Source organism: Mugil cephalus, chromosome 11, assembly GCF_022458985.1.
Source record: "Mugil cephalus isolate CIBA_MC_2020 chromosome 11, CIBA_Mcephalus_1.1, whole genome shotgun sequence".
NCBI lineage: Eukaryota > Metazoa > Chordata > Actinopteri > Mugiliformes > Mugilidae > Mugil > Mugil cephalus.
In genome coordinates, this window is record NC_061780.1 from 4,969,706 (window position 1) to 4,993,825 (window position 24,120).

A 24,120-nucleotide genomic window follows, 5' to 3' on the forward strand; every position below is an offset into this window, starting at 1 on the left:
CTCCTCCAAAAAGCAGGCACAGAAAACAGAAAAGTGAATTCTTGGCTACACTTGTCATTGGCCAGTCATTTCTTTCAAACCAAGAAACATGAAACTTACAATTTTTTGTTTGTCACTTTGGGTTATTTGAGTTATTATTATACCAGTCTCTTAACTTTTCCTCCAAAGTCATTGAGGAAAATGGGTTAGAAAGCCAGTAATCCACCTCGTTCATGCTAACGCCGGCACAGCTGAACTTTTCTCCCTCCTTCCACTCTGGAACCAGTGGCACTTTCGACCAATGACGGGGGTGGGACATGACACCTGTCAATCACTTGCAAGACTTAAATGAATGGAAGCGGATCGGCGGCGGTGGCACTGGAAAATATCAGCCCATTTAGAGATATTCAAAGTGTACTCTTGGTTTCACCAAAACTTAACACAATCTGTTTTGTGTTGGCTTGGGAGAGCTTAACCCTGTTAGCCCATTTATACCAGCAGGGTGCAGGGTGCAGGATCATAGCAGTTACACCACGGCAGCGTTGTAGAAATGACGAGTGGCTATAAATTAAGCTTTGAGTGTTTCCCGACATGCTGTGGACAGCAGAAAAATCCCTCAACAAAAAGTCGCACCACTTGGCAGCCACCTTGGCAATGACTTCTGAGCAGTTATTTTGGCTGTACCAGACCAGGCTCATATTTCACTCATCACCAGGTATCAAGCACCCCCACCCCAAAGCCCAATGTCTCTGGCTCATTGCACCAGATCATTTGAACAAAGTCTATGCTGAATCATGTTGTGGAAACCGCAAGTCCATGTGCACCTGTTCCTGCACACAACACTGTTTCAACTGTTGTGAAGTTCAACTGTGGGCTTGCATCTGTGCAGCAAAATGTTTGGCCTGACGCTTGAGATGACTGTTTTTTCAGAGAAGGGGTGGGGTATCAGGGGTGTCAATCAACTCCCATCTGTGGCATTATAGAATACTTAAGAGCGGTTTCTCTCTCAGAAAGCATCTCTGGCCATACTCTGGGTAAGCAGTGTTTCAGCCCTATGACCACACTACTACTCCTTTGCCACAGTGACCTTAAGACTCTGGCTATAAGCCTTAAGACTTTTCCTCCAGGAGATAAAAATATGCTGCCCATTCATTCCTAAGATTACATTACGACTAAGGAGGTGACCTTTGAAAAAAAAAATGCAGCCTCATAAATGCCATTGGCAAAAGATCAACACATAATTTATATGATGTTAACTACCCCATATATTGTTTCACGGTTGTAAAGTGTACAAAGAGTAACCTGAAGTCAATATTAAATACTGCACTAAACTTTATTTGAACTCCATGGCAGCAAAACCCCTTGTTTAGGTTTCAGTGCCTCCTGGGGTTTTACTATGTGCATGGCCTTTTTTAGGTTCTCAGGTGTCCAGACGTCATATGCACGTTTTATGAAGGGATCTGAAGCCCCTTTCTACGCTGCCTATCTTCTGGTTATGTTCTCTGGTTACCAGCGATCCACTGGAACGCTAACTGTAAGTGAAACCGTTGACAGCCTGTAATACTGAGTGACAGTTCAGGAAGATGTGGCACCAAAGGTTAGGTGGATTTGCACAGGCACTAATTTTACCCACAGAAGACCGCAGAATGAAGGTATGCAAGGGACTGCACCTGTGTTCACATCTTAGCCAGAAAAAAGTGTGCGTGTTTAAGTGTGAAAGCAGATCAAGTCTTTGTCCTCTCACCTCACACACAAACAGCCTTGTGGCTGCAGATAGGGAGAGGAGAGCTTGTAATGTTTTTACTGAGGTAACAACATCACAAACTGCCCCTCCACGGGACTGTGCCAAGATATGGCTTGGAGGAGAGTGGCAGCCTCAGCTGCTCTCCTTCATAAAGCCCATCCTCTGGGTATCTAGGTGGCCCGAGGGCCGTCCCCTTTGGGTTTGAGAAAGTGCAGCTGTGATGGAAGCGAAAGTGTTTTTCCTGGCGTACGATGAACCCATGTGTGTATTTCACAAACACAAACAAATGCATCCAGATAGAGCTGTGTAGGTCTTACCAGAAGTGGAATATAGGAAAACATTTAACCACTCAGAGACGGGCACTTCCTCTTTTTATCTCATCACTGGTATTTGTTAATTAGCTGGTCTGAGGCTCAAACGGTTTCTCAAGTGTGATGTACATCTTAAAGTCTCGTCTTATGATTGGTGGAAATTTTACCACCAAGGGCCGAATTACACCACAAACATCTGCTTTTTAGTGTCTTTGTGGCATGAAGGTCTCACACTTGCCAGCGTGTTGCCATAGTCACAACATACAGCTTAATAAGGACAGTGATTCCAGGCAGCCGGGCACGCCTTGCTATCATGGGCTGAAAGAACATCAAACTTAAGAAGCTGTAAAGCAACAGAGGGCAACTGACAAATAGGATCCAGTTCCTTAGTCTCTGAAGTCTTCGAGATGCCACAAGAGGTGTCGTGTGGCCTTAGACCCCTACTTAGTTCACTTTCTGGTCATTTATAAGTCATCAGTGGATGTTTGTACAGCCTTACCACCTGCTGCCTCTTCCTGCTGAGTTGTGTTACAAATGACAAATGAAGCCATCATAAATTGAATCACATTAGGGAGAAAAATGTCCTTTACCAGTCAGTCCACTTGCTCTAGCACTGCTTGGCAGTTCATACCGGTCATGTATTTGGCTAACATTTTTAGCACAAGATTTTTTCAAATCCCCTGGGTACTGATTCATCAAAACTGCATACATGGAAACCCTGGTCCCCCCACCAACAGTCCCCCACTTGACGCAGACCGTTCTTAGCTGTAACTCCAACTGACCCAGCTGCTGGGTTGTGGGTTCAAGTAATATCCACAGAGTGGGTGCCTCTTTTATGAGGACGCTGGGCTGTGCTGCATCATATGCGTAATCTATTTAGGTCTGGGCTACTGACATTAACTCTAAGTAGGGGATTAAGAACCAAACTTAGCATAAGAAAAAGAAGCCCTGCCTGGGCAAGAGAACGGAGCGTGGCCAGCCTTTTGTTTTTCATTCTCTATGCTCTTAAGATATGGTTGTGAAGGACACAAGAGAAAATGTTAAAACGGAGATTAAACACATTACTGTCTAGTCTGTGATGGGTAGCTGGGGGGAAAAAATACCATGGAAAGTTGAGTGAATCTCAAATATTTTCACTTCATCTGTGGTTGATGTTGTAATCGTTAACATCTAATAATTCATGATGGTGGCACTGGCGATGTCTAAGCAGTGGGTATTTTAGTCCAGATAAATAAATAAATAAATAAGTAAATGAGCAAAAGTAAGTCTTATCTTTGAATCTCACTGCCTTCGTTGTTCCAAAATATATGTCTTAATATCCTGGTGTTTGTGTGAGATTTAGTAGATAATAACTTGAATCATATTATTTTTGAATATCACATAATTATACATACCAGTGATTAAACAATTAATGACAGTATTCACAGTAATTAATTAAAATCTTAATGATATAGTGACATTTTAAATTGATATTTCTAGATCTAAACTTATAGACTGAATAAAGAGCGTTTTTGTCTGGTAGCGTAACGTACAGTAAATTTAACTTTCCCAATGCTACAATAAAGGAAAACTAACTAAAGCTAGGGGCAGACTGCCCTTGTGATTTTAGCTTGTACTTGTAAATCTGTGCAGCTTTTTTATGACCATTTCTCCACTAATTACATCGGACTCCTGCTCATAATCAGAGCTCTCATTAAACCCACGGAGCCATCAGGTCCATCTTGAGCTCCCACTTTTCTTGCTTATAGCTGACACAGGGTCTGATGGGTTTTGGTGGGATTCAAGTCCTGCAGAAACCTCTAGAAGGTGATAATAGGCTCTGGACAGGGGTCATGGAACCCTCAGGAGGCAGGGGGCAGCTGTCACGCCTACGTGTTCATCTTCTCAGGCTCGGCTGGGTCAGCCGTGTTGACAACAAAGAGGACAACAGCAGTATCCATCTTATGAAGAGGTGTCGGATAACTCTGCGTTTGCGGTGACGGTAGAGGACAGTGCAGATGGTGGCGGCATAGTGAGTGTCTTTACACTTTCTGGTCAAATGTGATCATTTATAGGGTGGGAAAGCTGGATGTGAAAGACGCACTGAAATTAACCGGACATTAAACTCCAAAATATAAGTATCGTTAACACTCGTTGTATTTGACAGCAATAGTAGCGCTGAAGGATTTACAGCTTTATATTCCATGAACCCATTTTCCTGTGTGACACATTTTAGGTTTTGCCAGATGATTGTGCTGCATCAGCCAACTGGTGTACATTTGTTCTGTTTATTACAGTTTTCTTTCCTCTAGCGTCTCACACTTCTACTCAGAGTCCCTTTGAGACCCTTTGACTTCCACGCCAAGAAATACAATTAATCACAATTAAATATCATTCATTTTAAATCTATATTAATAGGTGCACTGCAAACTGAGTATTTTGACATATCGTTATTAAAATGTATACTCCAAAAAATACTCAGCTCTGTGGTAACAATGCCAGTCAACGGGTTAATAGAAACATATCAGTCACACACAATGTACTTTAGATCATTTTGTTATTTCTTTTTCAGTATTCCAGGATCAAATTCTTTCACCCATCCAACCAAAAAAAAAAAAAAACTACTTTTGGCAAACTCCTTTTGACTGGCATGGACAAATTTACACAATATTTCACTCACATCTCCTAACTCAAAGAAGGCATTTCTCCCTTTCTTTTATAGTTGTCCTTCTGAGAATGTGGCTAAAATTCAAAAGGTGAAACAAGGTAGAAATGCCAGCGTTGTAAATTGTCGAAACTGAGCTGACAGTGAACTTGAAAACGCTGTGTGATTTAACACAGACTCATTCTGTTGAGTCATACTGAACAGACAAGCTGTAGCTCTTTATCTACAGTGGATCATTTGAATATGCTGTTGTTAGAGACAATAGAAGCTTTATTTTGAAACAATTAATTCCTCAAAATTCTACCACAATGCCCTACAGATGAATTGTGTGGACTGAATGTACTGATTCAGCCAGAGACAGAATTAATAAGATGAATTTGGCTCTTTTCAGGAGGTAACCACAACCAGATGGGTTATATCAAAGTAGTGTTATGCAAAAGGACTGGCAGAGAATGCCTGACAACCAGTTGTTTGTTTCTGGCAGTACTATTTCTCTGCCTAAAATTACTGCAGGGATTCAAACATATCTATACATATGTATATATATACACATATAAAATATGATATGAATATTTGGTCATTTGCTTCATGCTACTTGCAGTAGCATGAGTTAGCTCCAGTGAAGCTAAACATAAAGTGAAATCAAGTCACCTCTTATTTGCCATCTCTATAAAGGCTCAAGTAACATATAGTTCCTGGCCTTCCCAGAACATCTCCCATGGGAGATTTCAAGTAGAGTTATCAGAAGGCAATGCTGAAGCTCTGTGTGTTCAGGCACGTCAGCAAGGAGATGGACAGCTCCAACAGGTGGGGAGGATATAAAGTAGGGAGGGTTTGTGAACTCTTTTATCCAGGCACAGAGGGAGAAAGTGGTGTCAGAGGGATTGCCCAAAATAGACTGACTGGTGTCTGGACAGTGGTGATATGATGCAGAGCTGCTGAGATAGAAGGATGAGAGGGGGCCACAGGGCATACTGTGGACACTAAAGCTGGGCCATCCTATGTCCAACACTAAGCAATCGAAGGCAATGTCAAGGGAAAGCTTTTTGAAAGTTTATTTTTAATGCTATATTATCTGTGACAATACTAAAATCCAAAATCGATCTGGAAATATTTGTACTAAAGTTTACAGCAGTCTATTTACTGGGGAACGTGAATGTCCTCATGGCTAGAATGGTGGTAAATTATCGCAAATACTAATGTGTCTGTTTCCCATGGAGTCCACAAACAACCCCTTGTTTGCATAGGAAGCAATTAACTTGGGTGTTTTGACTATTCATTTGTCTCTCATTTGTTGTGCCACCACAAGTTTGTGGGCCTCCTGGGATTACACGCCCTTGAGTTCGAGGTAGTGGACTACTACATGAAAGCCAGTGAGTGGCTCAGGTATAGCCTGAAATAAAGTACCTCAAAAGTTCTCAACAACCTGAAAGTTGTATGATCTATTAACTCCATAATCACCCGAAAGGCTGAATGCTGCATGTGTACGTAACAAGAAATTCATGACTAATCTCATTCTAACAGCCCACGGATGAACTTTGTCATACTGCACCCTGGGAACAAGTGTAAGACATAGCAGGCAGCATGTCCACTGTTGTTTATAGTCTTGGTGATTTTAAACCATTTTAATTTCTGAATTTTCCTTAAACTAAAAAAAAACAAAAAACTTGCCATCTAATCACTCCTGTGTCATTCGACCATACCACCACACTAGTACATGACTAAATTTGTGTACTGGGTACTGTTTCGGTTGCATGGAAGTCATATTTTGAATGTAATCAAATGAGCAGGATGTGTCAGTGGTATATGTACACTGTGGTATTCATACTTGATTGCCTTTCAGATGCAAATACACCCTTATTTAGTTAGACACAACACATTTATGGAACCTGGACGGGTAAGGGAATGTATGATAACTAGATAAGTCTCCTGGATGCCTGCAATCAGCATTATTCAAACAAGATGTCTGTGCTGCTGTTGACCTAACTAACTGATATATAGTTCATTTGATTTAAAAACAATCACATAAAAAGGAAATGGTAGTGCATTGTGGTAAAGAGACTCATAGCTCAGAGATGGCTTGGTTGGGCTCATAACGGATGAACAGGACACGTCACACTGTTTATCACACATATTAGTATCTTAATTTCCTCCCACAAAGAGTTCATTTCTTAGGTGAAACAAGATTTACCTTGTAACGTCTTCCAAGACTCAAATTAAGCTTCTGTATACTAACATTTCTTTGTATAGCTCGTAAGAATATTTTAACTTTATTAATGCTGTCTGATCTACATCAAGATATATGAGGATTATAAAGACAGCAAAGACTCAAATCCAGGAAATATCTTTACTTTCAGCCCCCAAGAGTAGTCTATGTTGCTTTTGTAGGCTACAGTATGTCTACATAGACGAGCCAGCTGTTATATTATGATTTACTGTCCATGTTAGGTGCATGAACTTCCATGACCATCCGCTTATATCTTCTTATATTTGCAGACAAGTAAGAATAATTCTACTCCCAGCAGGATTGTGAAAAGTGTCTTTGTGGTCGACTTTCGTGCTACTGTCTGCTGCAGATAAGTAAGAATAATAGTTCTTTTCATGTAGCAGCTGGAGGAATTCTATCCCCTGGTCTGCTGACAGTATAGAACACATTGACTTTGAGGGCACAAGATAGCAAGCAGATGCAAATACAGATGTGTCATGTACAAGAACATTTCTGACATATTAATAAACAACCGTCTGGTTTGATCTGAGACATTCAGAAATATTCTTTAATTGATCGAATATTTCTTCCTCCGTAGAGTGAGTACTAGTAGAACCATGCACTGCAAATTAAATATTTCCATGCCAAAATATAAGAATGATTTATTAGTCCCAAATGTGCTCTTGGCAAGTTGGAAAAACCTTTCATATAGATCATAGGCAGTCATAATCAGCAAATACAACCATTACGGAGAACAGAGCATTTGAAATTGTTCAAAAACTCTTTAAAGGAGAAGTGTTAATGTACATGACATTTGTCATGTGACATCGATCAATGTCACTCTTCGGAGACGTGAGGCTTGACTACAACATGTAGTGTCCTAACATGGTTAGTGTCACTAACATGGTAGCATATGAGGCTATCATCTGAAGGTGGTGCTGAAAAATGTTGCTAATGTACTTTGCATGCTGCGAATAGAGATGTCCGAGATGAGACCCTCGGTGCTGGAAAATGACAACAGCTGGGTAAGGGATCCAGGAGCTCCACTTTTAAACGTGCCAAGCATCATCTGTGACTCTTAAGGAGTCGAGTGCTCCCACTGGCTTAAGTACAACTGCAACCTATTAGAAATTTGGTTTCCACAGCCTGTCAGCATTATTTTCACTAGAGGGGAGGCCGATCTCACAGGAGGCTGATTCCAACAGGATTGCTCACAGTCGATTTTGTAACAAACACATGCCAAGTTGTTTAGTTGTATTGTATTGTATTGTATTTGCTTAGCCCTTTGCAAGCAATATGTCTCAGTTTCTATTTTATTTCTACCTATTAAAGCAATTAGTGTGCTTTTAGCAAACTACAAACTGCATTTGCAAGGACTGTCACTGTGCAAGGTCTCAAAAGTTGGCATTGAGCTAGCTCATATTCTGTCTAATTCATCTGCATGTATTTATCAGCACTGGCTTATCAATAGAAGGCACTTTCCCTGCCACAGGAACGCACTCACGCGACACTTTAGAGCACTCTATTGCACGTTAGTACAGCAGCGGCAGGATAATTTGAGCTTGCGTGTATTTCATAGCATTCACTTGTTGACATTATCAGACCCGTATAAATTTTTTTTATGTTTCTTCTGAAATTCACACATTAACATGGTGGCACTAATAATGACATCAAAGTGTGAAGTGTTCCCAAGTGTTATACCAGGACAGGTGGGAAACAATTATGATGCAGCCCACTAAAACACCATGGACTACGACTTTAAAATCATACCAGGTCTATGACAACAAAATGAAAATTATAGGCAGCATAAAGTTGGAGTTTATACCAGGAGAGTCAGGTTTTTTGGCAAGCCTTCAGAGGAGATTAAGTGCCACCTTAAAATAAAACTGGACTTTGGTATCATCGTTAAATGCACTGCCAAATAAAAGCTGGTGGCAAATCAAACTGAGTGTGGAGGCCATTAATGACAAACATATGAATCTAATAATTCCATAATATATTTAAACGCCGCAATGTAACTGTAGCTCCATCGAATACCCATTCCCTTTAGGAATAAGGCTGCACTGAGGGACCCATCAGACCTACTGTATTTCTAATCCAGCTCCGTTCACTGCCATGCACTTTTGACAGTCGGTGGTGAAGGCGGAAGGAAATGTGAACCTATGAGCGGCACGGAGCGGTCACAGTCACACCCCCTTTCTCTGAACACAGCAGACTTCAGCTGAGACGCACAAACACACGCACACACACACGCATACGCATACGCGAGCACACATAAGTTGGACACAACAGCACAGACGCACAGAAGACCGAGAGAAGAGGAATTGTCTTTCTGACGATATTAAAACGCGCGCCTGAATGTGACGCGAGCACCTCGAACGACAACGCCGACCGGTAAGTTCTTTATTTATTATTCGTCTTTATTTACCTTTTATCGGTAGTGAAAATAAAGTTTTAGAAATAATATATATATAACATCAGCGTGAATGGCAACCGAGGATAGCGGACGGTCCAAGGGAAGTTACGCACCACATGGATCATCCGTGCCAAACGGTCACACTTTCGTTTGAGGAATAGGCTAATTCTGTGCACAGGAGTCGACTGTGCAAATTCGTTTTTTTTTTTTTTTTTTTTTTTTTACGAAGATATATATATTTTTAGAATTCACCTGACACAATGAGAGGTTTCTGTTAGATTTGGTGTTTTTGCGCGCGTTTGTCGTTACGCACAATATACGCCTAATCATGATATGCCAGAGAGACGCGTATCCTGGCAATCAACATTTAGATCCTGACAATAATTTTTACTTAATCATACTGTATGAGATCACCAGGGGGTTCATTCAAACCCGCAATAAGATGAGCTGAAAAGAAAGAATGCGGTGATTATAGGTTTCTCGACTTGTCACTCCACCACCAAAAAGCCTGAATCCAGTCTGCCAAGTCAAAGCGAGGGCAGTCTCATTTGTTTTTGTCAGTGCTCATCTCAGTGAGGTTTCCAGTCTCCGTCTATTTCTGGGAAATAGTGATGCAAAAACGTACGAAAACATTAACATGCCTGCATCCTGCTGGTCTGCGGGATCCTGGTTGAGGTTGATCCTCTTTGGCAAACACGAGCTCCACAAAAGTACACAGAGGGTGTGCCCAAGTATGTTGGCACATACTGAAGTAGCATTACACACAATTACTTTTGTTTTCACTTTTATTCAGGCCATCCACTTTGGTAGTGCATATGGATCACTTAACGGTGTTAGCATTCCAGTTTTTAAGTAAGCTGGTAATGGTGGGCTTTGCTAATCATATAAACCGTGTCTCCAACTTTGCGGAGATCACAGTCTGCAAGAAAGCAAACAGCCACACAGTGTGTTTTGGAAATATAGGGTAAAACTGTAACTCATCATTTACCAAGCTGTTCTCAACTGACCAAAATAGAGAGGACCTTTAGCTGATGAAACCCTCTTGTGTGCAGGAGAGTCCCACAAATGTGGTGATGACAGACAGCTGAGAAGCATGTCGGTGCGAGGATGCCTCTGTGACACTTTGCCGCCTGCCATTTTTCACACAGAAGTAGTCTCATAGAAATGATACATGTTTCATCTACAACCTGCTGGTTGTTGTCTTAACACACCAGGATTAAAATCCTTCCAAAAGCAAATTCCCTGGCTGAGGAGAGTGTGATGCTGTGGTAGCAGAACGTTACAAGCGGCACATTATGATGTTCTCATCCATCACTGTAAGTGATTAGCAAAGAATAGAGTGTCAGGAAGTCTCTGCATGAAGTCATTGTTTGCCTTTCTAGCAGCTCCCTGAAGACAAACAACAGTTAATACTCTCAGATAGCTGTAAGTAAAGCAGCCATTCAGGAGTAGTGATTGACTTAATTGACTTATTTATTTTTTTTATATCCAGAAAGGAAGCTCAAAGCTTTATCTCGGCGTGCACAGTGCTGCCGGTCCATTAACAGTCTGAACATGCGAAGTGTCTTACGGGAATACTAAGAGGGACTGCCACATTTCAGAAACCAAACATTGTGCCAGTGACAGTTGGTGGGGCTTTTCTGAAATTGCGAGTCCGGGTCTCAGGGGTGCATATAGATAGCAAATGTGATTCCAGCTGTCACCGCGGCATCCCAGTCTTAATGACAGAGCAGTTGATTGAGTGTTTCTACTCATACGCTTTGAGCTGTATGTATATCAAGTTGCCGGAGCATTGTTGATTGGAGCTACTTTTGCTGCTACATGGAATAAACAGCTGATGAGGATTGCACAGCTGTTGTTCACTGCTCTCCAGTGGAGCCTTAATCATCCGTGTGTGTGTGAGGGAGCCATTCCCAATTTAATTCTGTTTAGGTTACACACAGTATCCATTCCGTGGTGTCATATCCGATGTTTTCCGCCAATGTTTTCCATCCAGCTATGCGGCAGACCCGTTTTTCTTGTTTCACCAACTTTTACAGCCATCGTGTTGTTCCTGTTAGTGATAAAGGTGCCACTGAATCACATGGGCTGCATGGTAAAAAATAAATAAAAAAAAATAAAAAAGAATTGATAGATTGTCCAATTCAGAACTGTCATCCACTGAAAGATCCAGTGTTGATTAATAAAATCATTGGATTGGTTTCATGTACGCCACTTCCTTCATCCTCTCATTCAAAATCTCACAACAAGATCAGTTCGTGTGCGAAGGAAATTCTAAACATGACAGAAGCTACAACACTAAGAGCACCCTCAGGCCTGACATTTGGCTATAGAGAAAAGCTGGACAAATACAGAACCATGTGCGAGATGGGCCAACTAGAGGTGCAATATTGCAGAACGACCGCAAATCTCTTTCATAACTAAGCAAAAAATATTTCAAAACTGAAATTCACTGAATAAATTGAATCAGGTGCTTAAATGGACTCAGGAAATCAGCAGCAATACCCAGCAGTAGGAGCATCATCATTTCAGTGGTTGGCACCAGCAGTTATGTTGGTGGGGTGGTCAGCTCAGAGTTAGGACAGGGTTAATGTTATCAATGACTGATCGTCACAGGCCCTTAAAGGCACACATGTTTGCGTGCATGTGTGTCAGAAAGTAAATTTGTAGTGAATGATTAAAGACCAAGCTTACCCACAACCTTTCTGAGTGGCTGAAGCCTCTGTGATTCAGGCCGCCGACCACACAGCGCGGCGCAAAGGCAGCTGCAGCTGGTAATCAATTGATTCAGAGCGACTGATTCAACCACATCTCGAGGTTTAATTCTACCACATAAAAGCAAAGACAATGCTACATGTAGACAATGTACTGTGCACACATATTTCTGAAATATTTCTGAAAAGTTCTGGTGTGTTGAAGTAGTCATAATTCAAGAGGTTCTTTGTCGAGCCATTACTACTGACACCTATTCATAGGTTTCATGAAAACTATTTCCAGCCTGAAACACAGAGGTTTGTTTAAAACGTGCTATTACAGCAGCGAATTCAAAATATTCCACAACAATAAAGGTCTCAGTTTGTGGGCTAAAAGGTAAACAACCTCATATTTAAAGCACAAATAAAAGACTGACGTCACAGTTTCATAGTTAAGCCACCGCATGATGGAAGTGGTCACATCTGAACGTTTGTCACGAAATGTGCACAGTAAGCTAAACCAACGGTCTGCTGAGGCTCGACCTTCAGGAAATTATCCTCTGAAAGCCAAAAACAACAGGCTGCCAGGAATGAGGAGGGTGGGAAGTTCACGGAGCATGAGGAGGAGTAGGAGGAGAAGGCGGGAGAAGACAGATCCATTTCAGTGCCCTCCAAAATAGTAGCGGGGATGCACACAGGGACCACCATGTGATAGCGTGCGCCGCCTTTCAAAGCCCTGTCATGTGCAGTCTGCAATTTCCTGATTCCAAAGTCCCTGAAGATGAGTCTCATAATGAAAGATCAATTATTTGATCCCAGGCTTTTACTGTACCCTGAGGATCATATGTCGCAGATAATGCCTTGTGGACCTTGGAAAGAACTACAGCGATCCGACTATAGAAGTGTATTAATATTATTCTGGGAGTTTACAAATTATCCCTGGAGAAGAAGGAGGAGCAGGAGGAGGAGGAGGAGGAGGAGGAGAAACGCACTTTGATGTCAAAAGTATACAGAGGTCTGTATGCACAGATCATCCAGAGAGAACACCTCACTGCAGATCATTAACTGCAAGTAAATGTTGCACGATTGACCAAGCTCCGGGACATGTCAACCCTTTTCCTATAAACCTATAAACGGGGTGATGGTGAGTTTAAATATTTAACTTTTGTCAAGTCACTGAGGGGGTTAACGGTAACCACAGCTTTTGATCAGAACACCACATTGTGACATTTATGGTGGAGAGGGGTTTTTCATTTCCTTCAGTACTTCCTCCTGGTCGTTGTGTCTTCACATCATTTCGTTGACACTCTCACTGCTGACATGTTGATTTCACAAGAGATGTTAAAATATACAGAACGTAAAAAGATATACTGCTATATATATATAGTGTTAAATGTGCGACTTGCAGAAGTTTTCGTGTTTGGATTAATTAGTCGCTCGCTGGCTTTTCTTTGAATTTTGTCTTTAACCTAGGTATTCTACAGTGTACAGGATATAAAAACTAGTATTTTGTGTTGTTCTTATTAATGTGTTATTTTGAGCAAACTCAAAAAACAAGCAGTCAGATGACGGAGTGAAGACTGCCCACTATGCAAATGACCAGTGACTAAATAAAACTGCTGCTTCTGTTTGCAAGCCCTACACTACTACAGATTGCCTTCTTCCTTTTTCACAGCTGTTGCGTTTTCTCACTCCGTTTGGCATGAAGGCTACTTTTGAGGTGCATCTCGGATGATTTGGAATATCTATAATACAACAGTTTGGATATCTTGTTTCAGGGATTTTTTTTTTTTTTTTTTTTTGACTAATGTATGCTCTCCTGTCTTGAAAAAGTGACCTGGTAAACACTCTTTTTTTTTTTTTTTTAACACTTGCACTGTTTGTTCGTCATACCTAATGTGGCTGTCCGATGTTTTTTGTGTGGCAGCTGGAGGTGGGCTAAGCGCAGCGATGTCCAAGTCCACGAAATCAGCCTCTAGATCCCGGAGCCGCTCGAGGTCCCGTTCGAGGTCAAGTTCCACCTCTCGCTCCAGGAGTCGCTCCAGGTCCCGGTCCAGGAAGCATCGCTACAGGTATGAACAGCTGTCTGTTTGATATCTGTCTGTTTGTGGCCAAGATCAGGTTCTCTGAAGAGGCATTAGTGCTTCCAGTTCTGACTTAAAAATAAATTCTTGAAGGGTTTTATAGATTCCTTTGTTATGAAGATATGAAGATAAACCAGTATCAGGTGCAGAGGCTGAGCTCTGAGGACGCCCCCGCTGATCCCTCCATGATGGTGTTCTTTTAACTCGTCTCCTTGGAGCAATTCTTAACGTGCATTAAAGAATTGAGAAATGCAATATGTACTGAATGAAATATATAATACAAACAGTGTCTGGTTAACCTGTAGATTTTCTATGAATAGACAAAGCTGGTGCGGCAAACTTAATTAAGGGATCTGAGCCTTTCCCAAAGCCTGGAGTCGGCTTCTGTATCCACAGGAAATTGATGTTTGGGGAAAGAGTTCAGCTGCCGGTTGGAGAATTTAGTTTAGTGAGACATTATTATTGCTATTCATTACATGGAAAAAATATTTACATTCTATCTAACTTCAGTAGCACGTAGAATTATTTTGTCAAGCTTCCATTCAAAAAGGCACGACTTGCTGTTTGGTGTCCTCGGCCGCAGGGGTTATTGAAATCAGGGTTACTGAGGCGTCACCTCGGTGCCTTTGAGGGTTCATTCAGAACCACTGTGACAAGGGAATAAAAATGGCAGTGTAGCTCATTTCCTGGCAGTGTCGCAGCTCATATTAAAATTAGCGTAAAGAAGACACATGGAAGGAATCTCACGGTTCACTCTTCCGGAACCCACCTTGCACAGATGACAATGTGGTGATCCAGACCAGAAGTGGAAAAGCACGAGTGCACACATACCGAGACTAACATACAGAGACAAAACAAGCAACAAACTGCGCAAATTTACACGGGAATTCTTTGACTTTGTAAATCATACCCAGCATGTGGAAGGTGTGATTACTGAAAACTGAAAGCTGCCCCAGTGTGTGGGCATTTCATTTGTCGCTGTTGTTCCACCACAATTAAAGGCTGCTGAATGGACATACATGTAATGTATGTTGTCAATGTTGGCAGGGCTCAGAGGACAGTAAACTCTCCCTTCTCCACTGTCAGTGTCCTGTGCTTTTAATACCGACATCTCAGTTAGTAGTCAGATGCTTTCAGTACCTCAGTCAGGTTATTACATGAGTAACCAACCAGCCATTGTAGAAGCTGAAAACTGCTCATGTTTGCAAAATTGTAGTGGAAGAGAACGGTCCTATATGTCTAAACAGTCTCGTATGAATCCTCGCTAATCTTGCTGAAAAGGTCTTGTAACTGGCAAACACTGAGTGGAAGGCTTCAAGAAGATTTTTTTTTACTCCCCTCCTCACACAGCGCATGTGACTCCCTCCTCCACCAGAGCTGGTCAGAGGAGATGCAGTCTGTGTGGCTCACTCTGTGAGTGTGCAGTGCTGCTCGGTGCGCTGCTTTCTTTAGTCACTCTGTATTCCAATGAAAAAACGCACTAGGTGAGTTATGTGCTTCTTTTTAGTAGTTTTATAACGTGTGGTTCTGCTCTGAGCTGTTACTGTATTGTGCTCCGTTATGTTATGTTTTGTATGTATCAGCTTTCAGTTCGTATTATGTCAAGATTTCCATGGGAACAGTGAGCTGTGACTTTTCATTGTAGCTGTATTAAAGTTGCCAAAGATGCATTGTTGTATAAAAACTTGTAAAACTTGTTTCACTGCCCAACGTTTGAAAAGGTCATTTCAAACATACGAAGTGGAAAGTTTCGGGCGTTGTGTTGAAAAGTGGCTCCACATTGGTCTGTCAGAGATTTGAGGGAGATCGGAACATGTTATATTGTGGTTATATTCTGAGGACTGTTGTAAAGGTTAATGCTGAATGAGGCTTTTTGTCAGAGGGGTAGCAGCGCCACTAGGTGCACTAGTACGGTAGTACAGCCTGGCTCACACTGGAGAAAAAATGCAGTAGTCTTTTGTGGGTTTGGCTCAACATGGAAACACACATGTTATGAATGAACATGCATTTTGCCGGCCCCAGCTGATATAACTGCACTTATAAATCATGTATGTAATGGTTTGATGATGTCCCTTATTTGTCAGACAAATGGTTCATCTGCCTTTTAAATATATTTGGAGCCTGCTAGAACATGCTGAAAATATCTGTTCAGACACAGTGTGATTTGGTGCTTTATACATTAATGTGTTTTTGTTTAAAGAACTACTTGATCTGATTATCTGGAACGCCATTGGGCTACATGATCAAGTATGCAACACAACTGAATGTTTTTATGGATTAATTTATTGACTGCTCAACAGAGGCTGTAATCTCTTGTCCCAAACTATGCATACAACTGTATGACTTTTAAACAAATAGTGTATGTACACCAATCAGGCATAACATTATGACCACCTTTCTAACAGTGTGTAGGACTCCCTTGTGCCTCCAAACCAGTTGTGACTCATCAGAGAATGGACATTGGCCTCCTGAGGGTGTCCTGTGGTGTCTGGTAACAGAATGTTGTTAGTGGGGGCCTTTGGGTCCTATGGGTTGAGGAGAGGGGCCTCTGTGGATCATCCCATAGATCAGTTTAGGATCTAGTGAATTAAGAGGCCAGGTCAACAACTTGTGCTGTTCTTTTTGTGTGTGTGTGTATTTGTCAGGCTGCATCCTGCTGGGGATGGCGGCTGCCATCAAAGAGTATCATTACTATGTGGTGGGGGTGCCTGGTCTGGTCTAGGTGGGTGGTACATGTCTAAGTAACATCCACATGAATACCAGGTCCAAATGTTTCCCAGCAGAATTGAATTGTCGCAAGACGATCAGATGTTGTTAGACTACTGTCTTTAAATGTTGTGGTGGTGTCACATTACATCACGCTGCAGTTTCTATTTTGAGGTCAACAAACCCTGACTTATAACACACTTTTTGGAAATGAACCACATGCTTTCTTTTCCTCAGCTCTAGGTCTCGGTCACGGTCAAGATCTAATTCTCCCCATCATAACCGGGACAAGAAATACCCGAGGGGTTACCAGAACAACCGGGAGTTCCGGGGCTACCACCGCGGCTTCCGGAGGCCCTACAACTTCAGGGGCCGAGGGCGGGGTTACTTTCCACGTGGACGCTACCAGCGTGGTGGTGGTGGAGGTGGGGGTGGTGGCTACCACAACAACAACAACAACAACTATCGCCCCAATTGGAAGAACTACAAGCAGCATCCTCAGAAACAGTACCAGCAATATCAGCAGCAGCAGCAGCAGCAGCAGCAGAACCATCCACGAGGACGAACGCAGAGCCAGCAGAAACGCTCAGGGAGCCCCCACCATGGTCACACTCAGCATTCTGACCGATCCTCGTCACCTCCATCAAGACACTCACAGCATTCTTCCTCCTCGTCACACTCCTCCTCTCCCAAATGCAGGCCGGCCTCGTTAGTGGCTAACCAAAGCTCCAAAGATGTGAATGAGGAGCAGCTGGCCTCCTTCAAGGAGGTCACGGAGGGAGAGGGAGGAGGAGGAGGAGGAGGAGATGAGGAGTCAGTGGAGCGTGTTGGGTTATTAGCAGGAGATGCTAATGAAGGAACAAGCAATGGGAAAGCTGAGGGTAACTGGCAGGGCCAGACAGACTGCAGCTGCAGTCCAAAGAAAACCAGTCCTCTGGCAAGCTCTGCTGTTACTGTCGGTGAAAACAGCCAAACCATTAGTCTGTCAAGTCCCACTAAAATTGCAAAAGACAGCGACAAGGGCGCCCCCACCTGGCAGACAGTGTGTAGTTCATCCTCAACAAAAAAGCCCTCACATGAAGGTTTAAACCCAATGCTTTCCAGCTTTGACTTCTTCTCCACTGAGGAATACCTGGATGGGGATAAAACCGCAATCTCCATTGCCTTCAGAAAGTAAGGGCCATTTTTACTCTTTATAGTGAATTACAGCTTTGTTCTTGTCTGAGGTCACATATTAATTTTATCTTGGCATTTTCTTGGCTTTGCATGTTTTTGAGTAAACTCTGCTTCTGATACAGCCTTAAATAATATTTAGAGATTTAGGAGACTCAAAATATTTGCTTTGCTTCGTGGTAATTATTTTTCATTGAAATTCCTGATGATTTTACGTCTTTATTTTTATAGCCAATACTAATCTCATGCTCATCATTTACAGCTGTTTGAAATATCTTTTATATTTGTGCAGTTGTCTCTCATGCAGCATGCCAAGTTAGATACGGCCTTTTGTCTCTGTTTCACTGTTTAGGTTTTTGGAGGAGCAAAACAAAAAAGCTAAATCCACGGGCGATTACGGCAAGAACGCAGAAGCAAATGATGTGGATATGGAACAAGAGAAAGCCAATGGCAAAGCATCAGATTCAGCATCCAGAAATTACAGAGAGGACACTGATGGTGAAGTGTCTCTTAGCAGCTTTTTGAAAGCTTCTCCGTTTCTGTCCGCTGACGGGGAGGAAGAGGACGAGATGATCAAGCCTCATTCAAAGTCACTTCACAAAGACTGCCATAATGGGGACGATTCCCCAAGGCCAAAGAGTAAGGTCACTCACTCAGCCCGAGAACTGTTTGAAGAGTGCTTTGGCAAGTGGCAGAATGCAGCCTATTCACAATTCGCTAACAGTGACCATGATGCCATGGCGGGGGAGAAATCTCTCAGTGGAAGGCAGGATAAAGCAGCGGCCATTGCAGCTGCCCTCGCCAAGAGGGAGTTATTTGAGGAACTGTCCCCAGACTGGAGTTGTAAGGCCGGGAAGGCGGCAAAGTCTCCCTCAATGCCATCTCAAACACTGCCACCAAGGAGGAACTCTGACAGAGAGATGTTTATGGTCAGAGGAGAGGACTCACCTCTCATGTCTTTGAGAAAACAGGAAGCTAAATTTAATGTCAGAATGGATTTCCTTGGCGATAGCCTGATGAGGTGAGCGTCATGGAAGGCTTTCTGATATTTCTTGTTTGAATGTTGTTGAATCTGTATTTCATTATGAAGTAAAAGACTGAATAACATTGTTTTTATTATTATTTTAGCTCTTCAGATATTCTAGCTGAGGAGCGACAGTTGTCTCAAGATCTTGTGCAGTCCTTAAAAAAGGATCAGGAGTTTCGCTCCATCTTTCAGCACGTTCAGGCTGCTCAGACAAAGAAGAACCCCTCTGAGCTGTTTGCTCAGCACATCGTCAGCATCGTCCACCACATCAAAGGTGAGTCATATCTGCGTCAAGGCATCGCCTTGCCATATAAATTAAAACCCAGATTTTTATTTTCCAATAAAGAAGGAAGACATCTGTTTTTTTTGTTTTTGTTTTTTCAGAAATATACAACATTTTATATTTGCTTTGGCCATTAAAGCTGCTCATATTATCTTTCCAAACTGCATCACAACTGCATTTTTCTGAAAAAGAAGTATTATGTTTTGCAAACAGTGGGCTTGGCAAATACAAAGTCAGTTTTTGGAAACTCAATTAGGAAACGGTTTATGGACACAAGGCCATCAGTAAAGGTTGCAAATAAAGGTACTTCAATGCCACAATGCAACAATCCTATAAAAATCTAATACTGCCACAAAGCTGTTCTTCTCATTCACATTATCCACAATGACCTGATAAGCAATTGCACATATAACCATAAGCTTTTATTTCTCTCCATTTGCCCTCACAGCTCAGCACTTCCCGTCTTCCGGCATGACTCTAAACGATCGATTCACCCTGTACCAAAGACAAGCTGCAGAGAAGGAAATGATGAAGCAAAGAAAAAGCCCAGAGATACACAGGTAGAGTCGCCTATTGAGTGACCTTCTCACTTCAGTGTGATGTGGCTTCACCTCCTCTTTTAACAGCTTTCAGGTATTTCTGTCACCTTTCCTCCCCAATAATCTGATGCTTGGTGGAGGTCAGTCTTATTTTCCCCAGCAGTTTTCATGTTTTATGTTGCCTTTGTGGTTCAATGTGACTTGCCGTTTGTTTGTGTTTTCTGTACTGTGTGCCGTCTTCATTTACTTTTTTTTTGCCTTAAATGTGTTTCTTTTTTACACAGGCGAATTGATGTTTCACCAAGTGCTTTTAAGAAACACTCCCAACTTTTTGAGGCGATGAAAAGCACAGAGGATGGCACTTTCAAGGTGACTGAACATTTTGCTGTATGACGTATGTTGGGAAAACAAACAACAGCAAGTGAGAAAGCGAGATGCCTTTAGACTGCACTCTCTTAAAGCCGGTGCCTTTTCCTGGAAAGGAGATGCTCAAAGTCTAAGCAATGCAAATAAGGCACTTTGACTTTGTTGTTTGTTATATCGCCTCACGTGGTGAATTGGTTGTGTTGTGGGCGAAAGCCTGACCAAGGCTAATGAATCAAGTAAAAGGTCAGAAATGGAAGCCTCTGTGCCAAAGCCGTTCAAAGGACGCTAAGAAATCGTCTTCGTAAGTATTCTTTAAAAAAAATCGGAACGGAAATAACCAACAGAAAGCACTTTGTGCACCTGTGCTTACTTTTACTGTACTTGCTTAACATTATGACCTCTTGGTATCAGAGTAATCTTTCTTGACATTTATCAAGTCAACTTGTAAAACTGAAACCATCAAATCCTACTAAGAACTGAGTAAACTCAAATCAGCATGAACATTTATATCTTATCTTTCTTCACTGTGATTTAAGAGCCCTTCCTGGGGCTTACATGCCACATCCAAATACTATTTTTGTTGTATTTTCCCAATTATTTCCCAAAGCATATCTCAGAGTTTTTAGATTGGTTTCCGACTATTGGTGTCAGTGTGGTATGACGACTGACTTCCTGTGACTTGTTTGAAATAGGAAATCCATCACAGTGAACATTCAGAAACGTCTCTGAAACCACCTTCTTCAAACTGTTATTGTTTTGAAAAGCCTGAACAAATCCTGTGACTGAAGCTTGAGCATTTCTCATGTTGGAATTGGCTGCTGGACGTGTCGTGGGAGCATGGAAGACAAACAAGTGAGGAGAATGTGTTGTATGCTGGTGCAGTTTCTTATGTCTGAGTAGACTGAGTGGATTCTTCAAGTTTCTGGTGATTCAAGTCTCACAGGAACTTGAATGCAGTGAAAGAGACCAGAGACAATGTTCGAAACACACCACTGGTACACCTGACCACGCAATGACATTACTATGACATAAAATAATGTTGACTGTGATGGACTGCCTAGCTGAAGTAAGTCTATAAATTTGATTTATATGCCATATTTAAATAGCTGCCTTCAAGCATTCTAAAAAGATATGCTTTGGAGAATGGTTCTGATTTTTGGGAAACGTGTAAAACTAGTGGTATGGCCTCTTTAGTGCAGGTTTTATTAGTGCCAGCTGGCTATCACCCACGTTTTTTCCTCCTTTCTCTCATGGACCTCACTTTGAGTTTACAAACCAGCTCAGAGAGCAGACTGGTATCATGTACGTCCTAATCCAAAGTCTGTCCACGACATTGTGTTCTGTTTTGCTGTGCTCAGGACGGTGGGGAAAAAATGATGAAGGGTGACTCAACAGATCTTCGTTTGGATATTGAGCGCCGTAAAAAATATTCCAGCCATGAGCGAGATTACGACCACGAACGGGGAAGAAATGTGGGAGAATCTCCAGATTCAAGTAGAGAGAGATCTGTGGAGAAGCCCTCCAAGAACCACAAAAAATCAAAGTATGTGACTCATACTTAACAGTTTAAGACATCTTACGTATTTCTGTTCCAAAAGTTGTCGGAAATGAAGAAAACTTTATGCATGATTTCCTTTCCTAGGAAAAGTAAGAAGAAGCGCTCTCGCTCCAGTTCATCCTCATCTTCCTCATCCTCTAAATCACAAAAAGACGAAGGTTTACTTCACGACAAGGGTGATTCAAAAGCTGACGGCTTTAACAGGGCCATCCTGGGTCAAAGGGATCAGGGACCAGGATTAGGTGAAAGAGGACCGTCACGTGGAGGATTTGTAAGTTTAATGAGGAGCATTCTTTGGAGCAATAGCTTGTGATACCACTGTATGTCTGACTTTAAATTTTTGCTTTGTAACCGGGACTTTTCAGTTTCTTGACTTTTTCTGTGATTACAGCAGGTAAAAATTCGTGGACGGGGCTGGAACCGAGGCAATTGTCAGGGAAACAGTTCACAAAGTAATCCAGTAAACACAGCCGCACACCAGAAAAGTGAAGACTGGGACCCAGAGTACACTCCCAAGAGCAAAAAGTACTACCTGGTAGGGCTGACTTCTTTCCTCATTCATGCTTCTAGTTCTGGTTTGATTAAATCAGCCAAGTGCTGTCATGAGGAACCTCATGGCTTTAACAAATCGATCTACCTGTCTTGTTTTTCATTTCCTTGACGCGCCTCCATTGCTTTCCTTTTCAGCATGATGACAGAGACGGAGAGTCAGAGAATCGAGGGCGGGGAAGGGGAGGTTTCACGCGCGGAAGGGCGCGATTTATCATCCGAAAAGCCACAACTAGCCCCAGATGGGCTAACGGGCAACAAGATGGCATGCAGGGAAAAGAGTCGGGACAGGCCCATAGAGGGGCAGAAATCGATGGGAAAACTACTTGAGCAGTGAAGCAGCTGGCTGAAGATCTTTACTGCCTCCGGTGTCATCATGTGGGCCCACTCCACTCCGCTATGTCCATCACGGTGGATCGACAAATATCTTTCACTATGCAATGTTTTGTGTTTTAATTTCAGCATAGGATTCTCACCTTAACTTGACACAACCATTTGCAACATCAGGATAAAGGTTGTGATGAGAAGAAGCACTGTTTGAAAGGTGATGTGACATTTCTGATGTGACATGTCTCTTTGCTTTGTTGGTATAGTGTATTGAATATTTATGCATTTCTACTTGAGGTGATTAGAAAATAACTCCTTAATAGTGCTTGTATTTTGAATTAGAAAGAAAGAAACTGCATATTGGTGCTTAAACCAGTTTGTGCCTTGTGGTAATAAAATATTTTCTAGGTAAACTAAGGGAGTAGGTATGCCATTTTGAATTGCGTCCTGTCTGGTTTAAAGCAACAGCAGTAAGTAACTCACTGTACACACTGATGTAAAATCTGTTTAGCCAGTTCACCACTCCACAAATGACCCTGATCCACAATGGGACCAAACTGTACAGGGTCAAAGGTCGGGCTCTGTAGTCTCTAACCAATGTACAATAATAGCAGGAAGCTAGAGGACTAGCTACAACAGGTTTTCATGGATACCACTTCAATGTATGATGTTGACAGTGACTATATTTTCTTCCTCTTAAAGACATTCATGATAGTTTTTGTGCCTGGCTGGGCAGGATTTTGATTGACTTTGATTGTATTGGAGAATTAGGCTTTGTTGCCATATATTTTGGTGTATTTTATTTTCATGGGCGTTTGCAAGATGTTTTATCAGTTATGTAAATTGTGGGATTTCATAATTAGAATTTGTTTAGTAGTGTTTAGTGTTTGTTTTTCAATGTATATAATCAATGTTTTTTTGTTTTGTTTTTTCTCTTAGAGTCTATGACTGGGCTTTTGTCCAGCTAACTAGCATAATACATAAATGACATATTTTGTGTACCTTGCTGTGGGTGCCCTGGTCTTACTTCTACAATGCAAGCCTACAGACTGAGAATAACATTTAATTGTTACCTTCTTAGGATATATTGTTTTTTTGTTTTTGTTTTTTTTTTGTTTTTTTTTTTAAATAGTTGTCACTGTATTTTGCTAAATTAAAGAGACACTGATTACTTTGAATTTCGACTTTTTGCCTTTCCTTATAAGAGAAATCCAGGTTTATTGTTTGAAAAGGCGTTTCATTCATTCATCACAATCTGGAAAAGAAATATGGGAGCAAAGTGCAATGGATTTATATTCACCGCTCCCCTCATTTAACAACTGAGGGACAATGAACACGCAATATAAACTATAGTTTAGTGTACATAGAAGATACACATATAGAACTATAACATGTATATACAGTATATCCTGTTAAAGCCAAAACAGTTATTGAATATAAATCCATTTATCAACCTCCTAATTGACCAAACCCCAAAACTCCTCACATTTTATACAAATATCTCAGGTTCACAGC

General features: G+C 41.7%; 1 protein-coding gene across 3 annotated transcripts; it reads left to right on the plus strand.

Moving 5' to 3' along the window:
• Window positions 1–9,112: 9,112 nt before the first annotated feature.
• thrap3a (thyroid hormone receptor associated protein 3a) lies at window positions 9,113–23,783 on the plus strand. 3 transcript variants are annotated; one of them, XM_047599603.1, is made up of 11 exons: window positions 9,113–9,278; window positions 13,921–14,065; window positions 17,021–17,956; window positions 18,309–18,977; window positions 19,085–19,257; window positions 19,715–19,826; window positions 20,090–20,174; window positions 21,530–21,714; window positions 21,814–22,000; window positions 22,121–22,264; window positions 22,417–23,783. In XM_047599603.1, the coding sequence occupies exons 2-11, from the start codon at window positions 13,944–13,946 to the stop codon at window positions 22,606–22,608; spliced, it is 2,805 nt and encodes a 934-aa protein (XP_047455559.1). In that variant the 5' UTR covers window positions 9,113–9,278; window positions 13,921–13,943; the 3' UTR covers window positions 22,609–23,783. The 3 variants fall into 3 exon arrangements, with proteins under 3 accessions (XP_047455559.1, XP_047455560.1, XP_047455561.1); XM_047599604.1 differs by lacking the exon at window positions 9,113–9,278 and adding an exon at window positions 13,676–13,833; XM_047599605.1 differs by lacking the exons at window positions 9,113–9,278; window positions 13,921–14,065 and adding an exon at window positions 15,435–15,561.
• The last annotated feature ends 337 nt before the right edge of the window (window positions 23,784–24,120 follow it).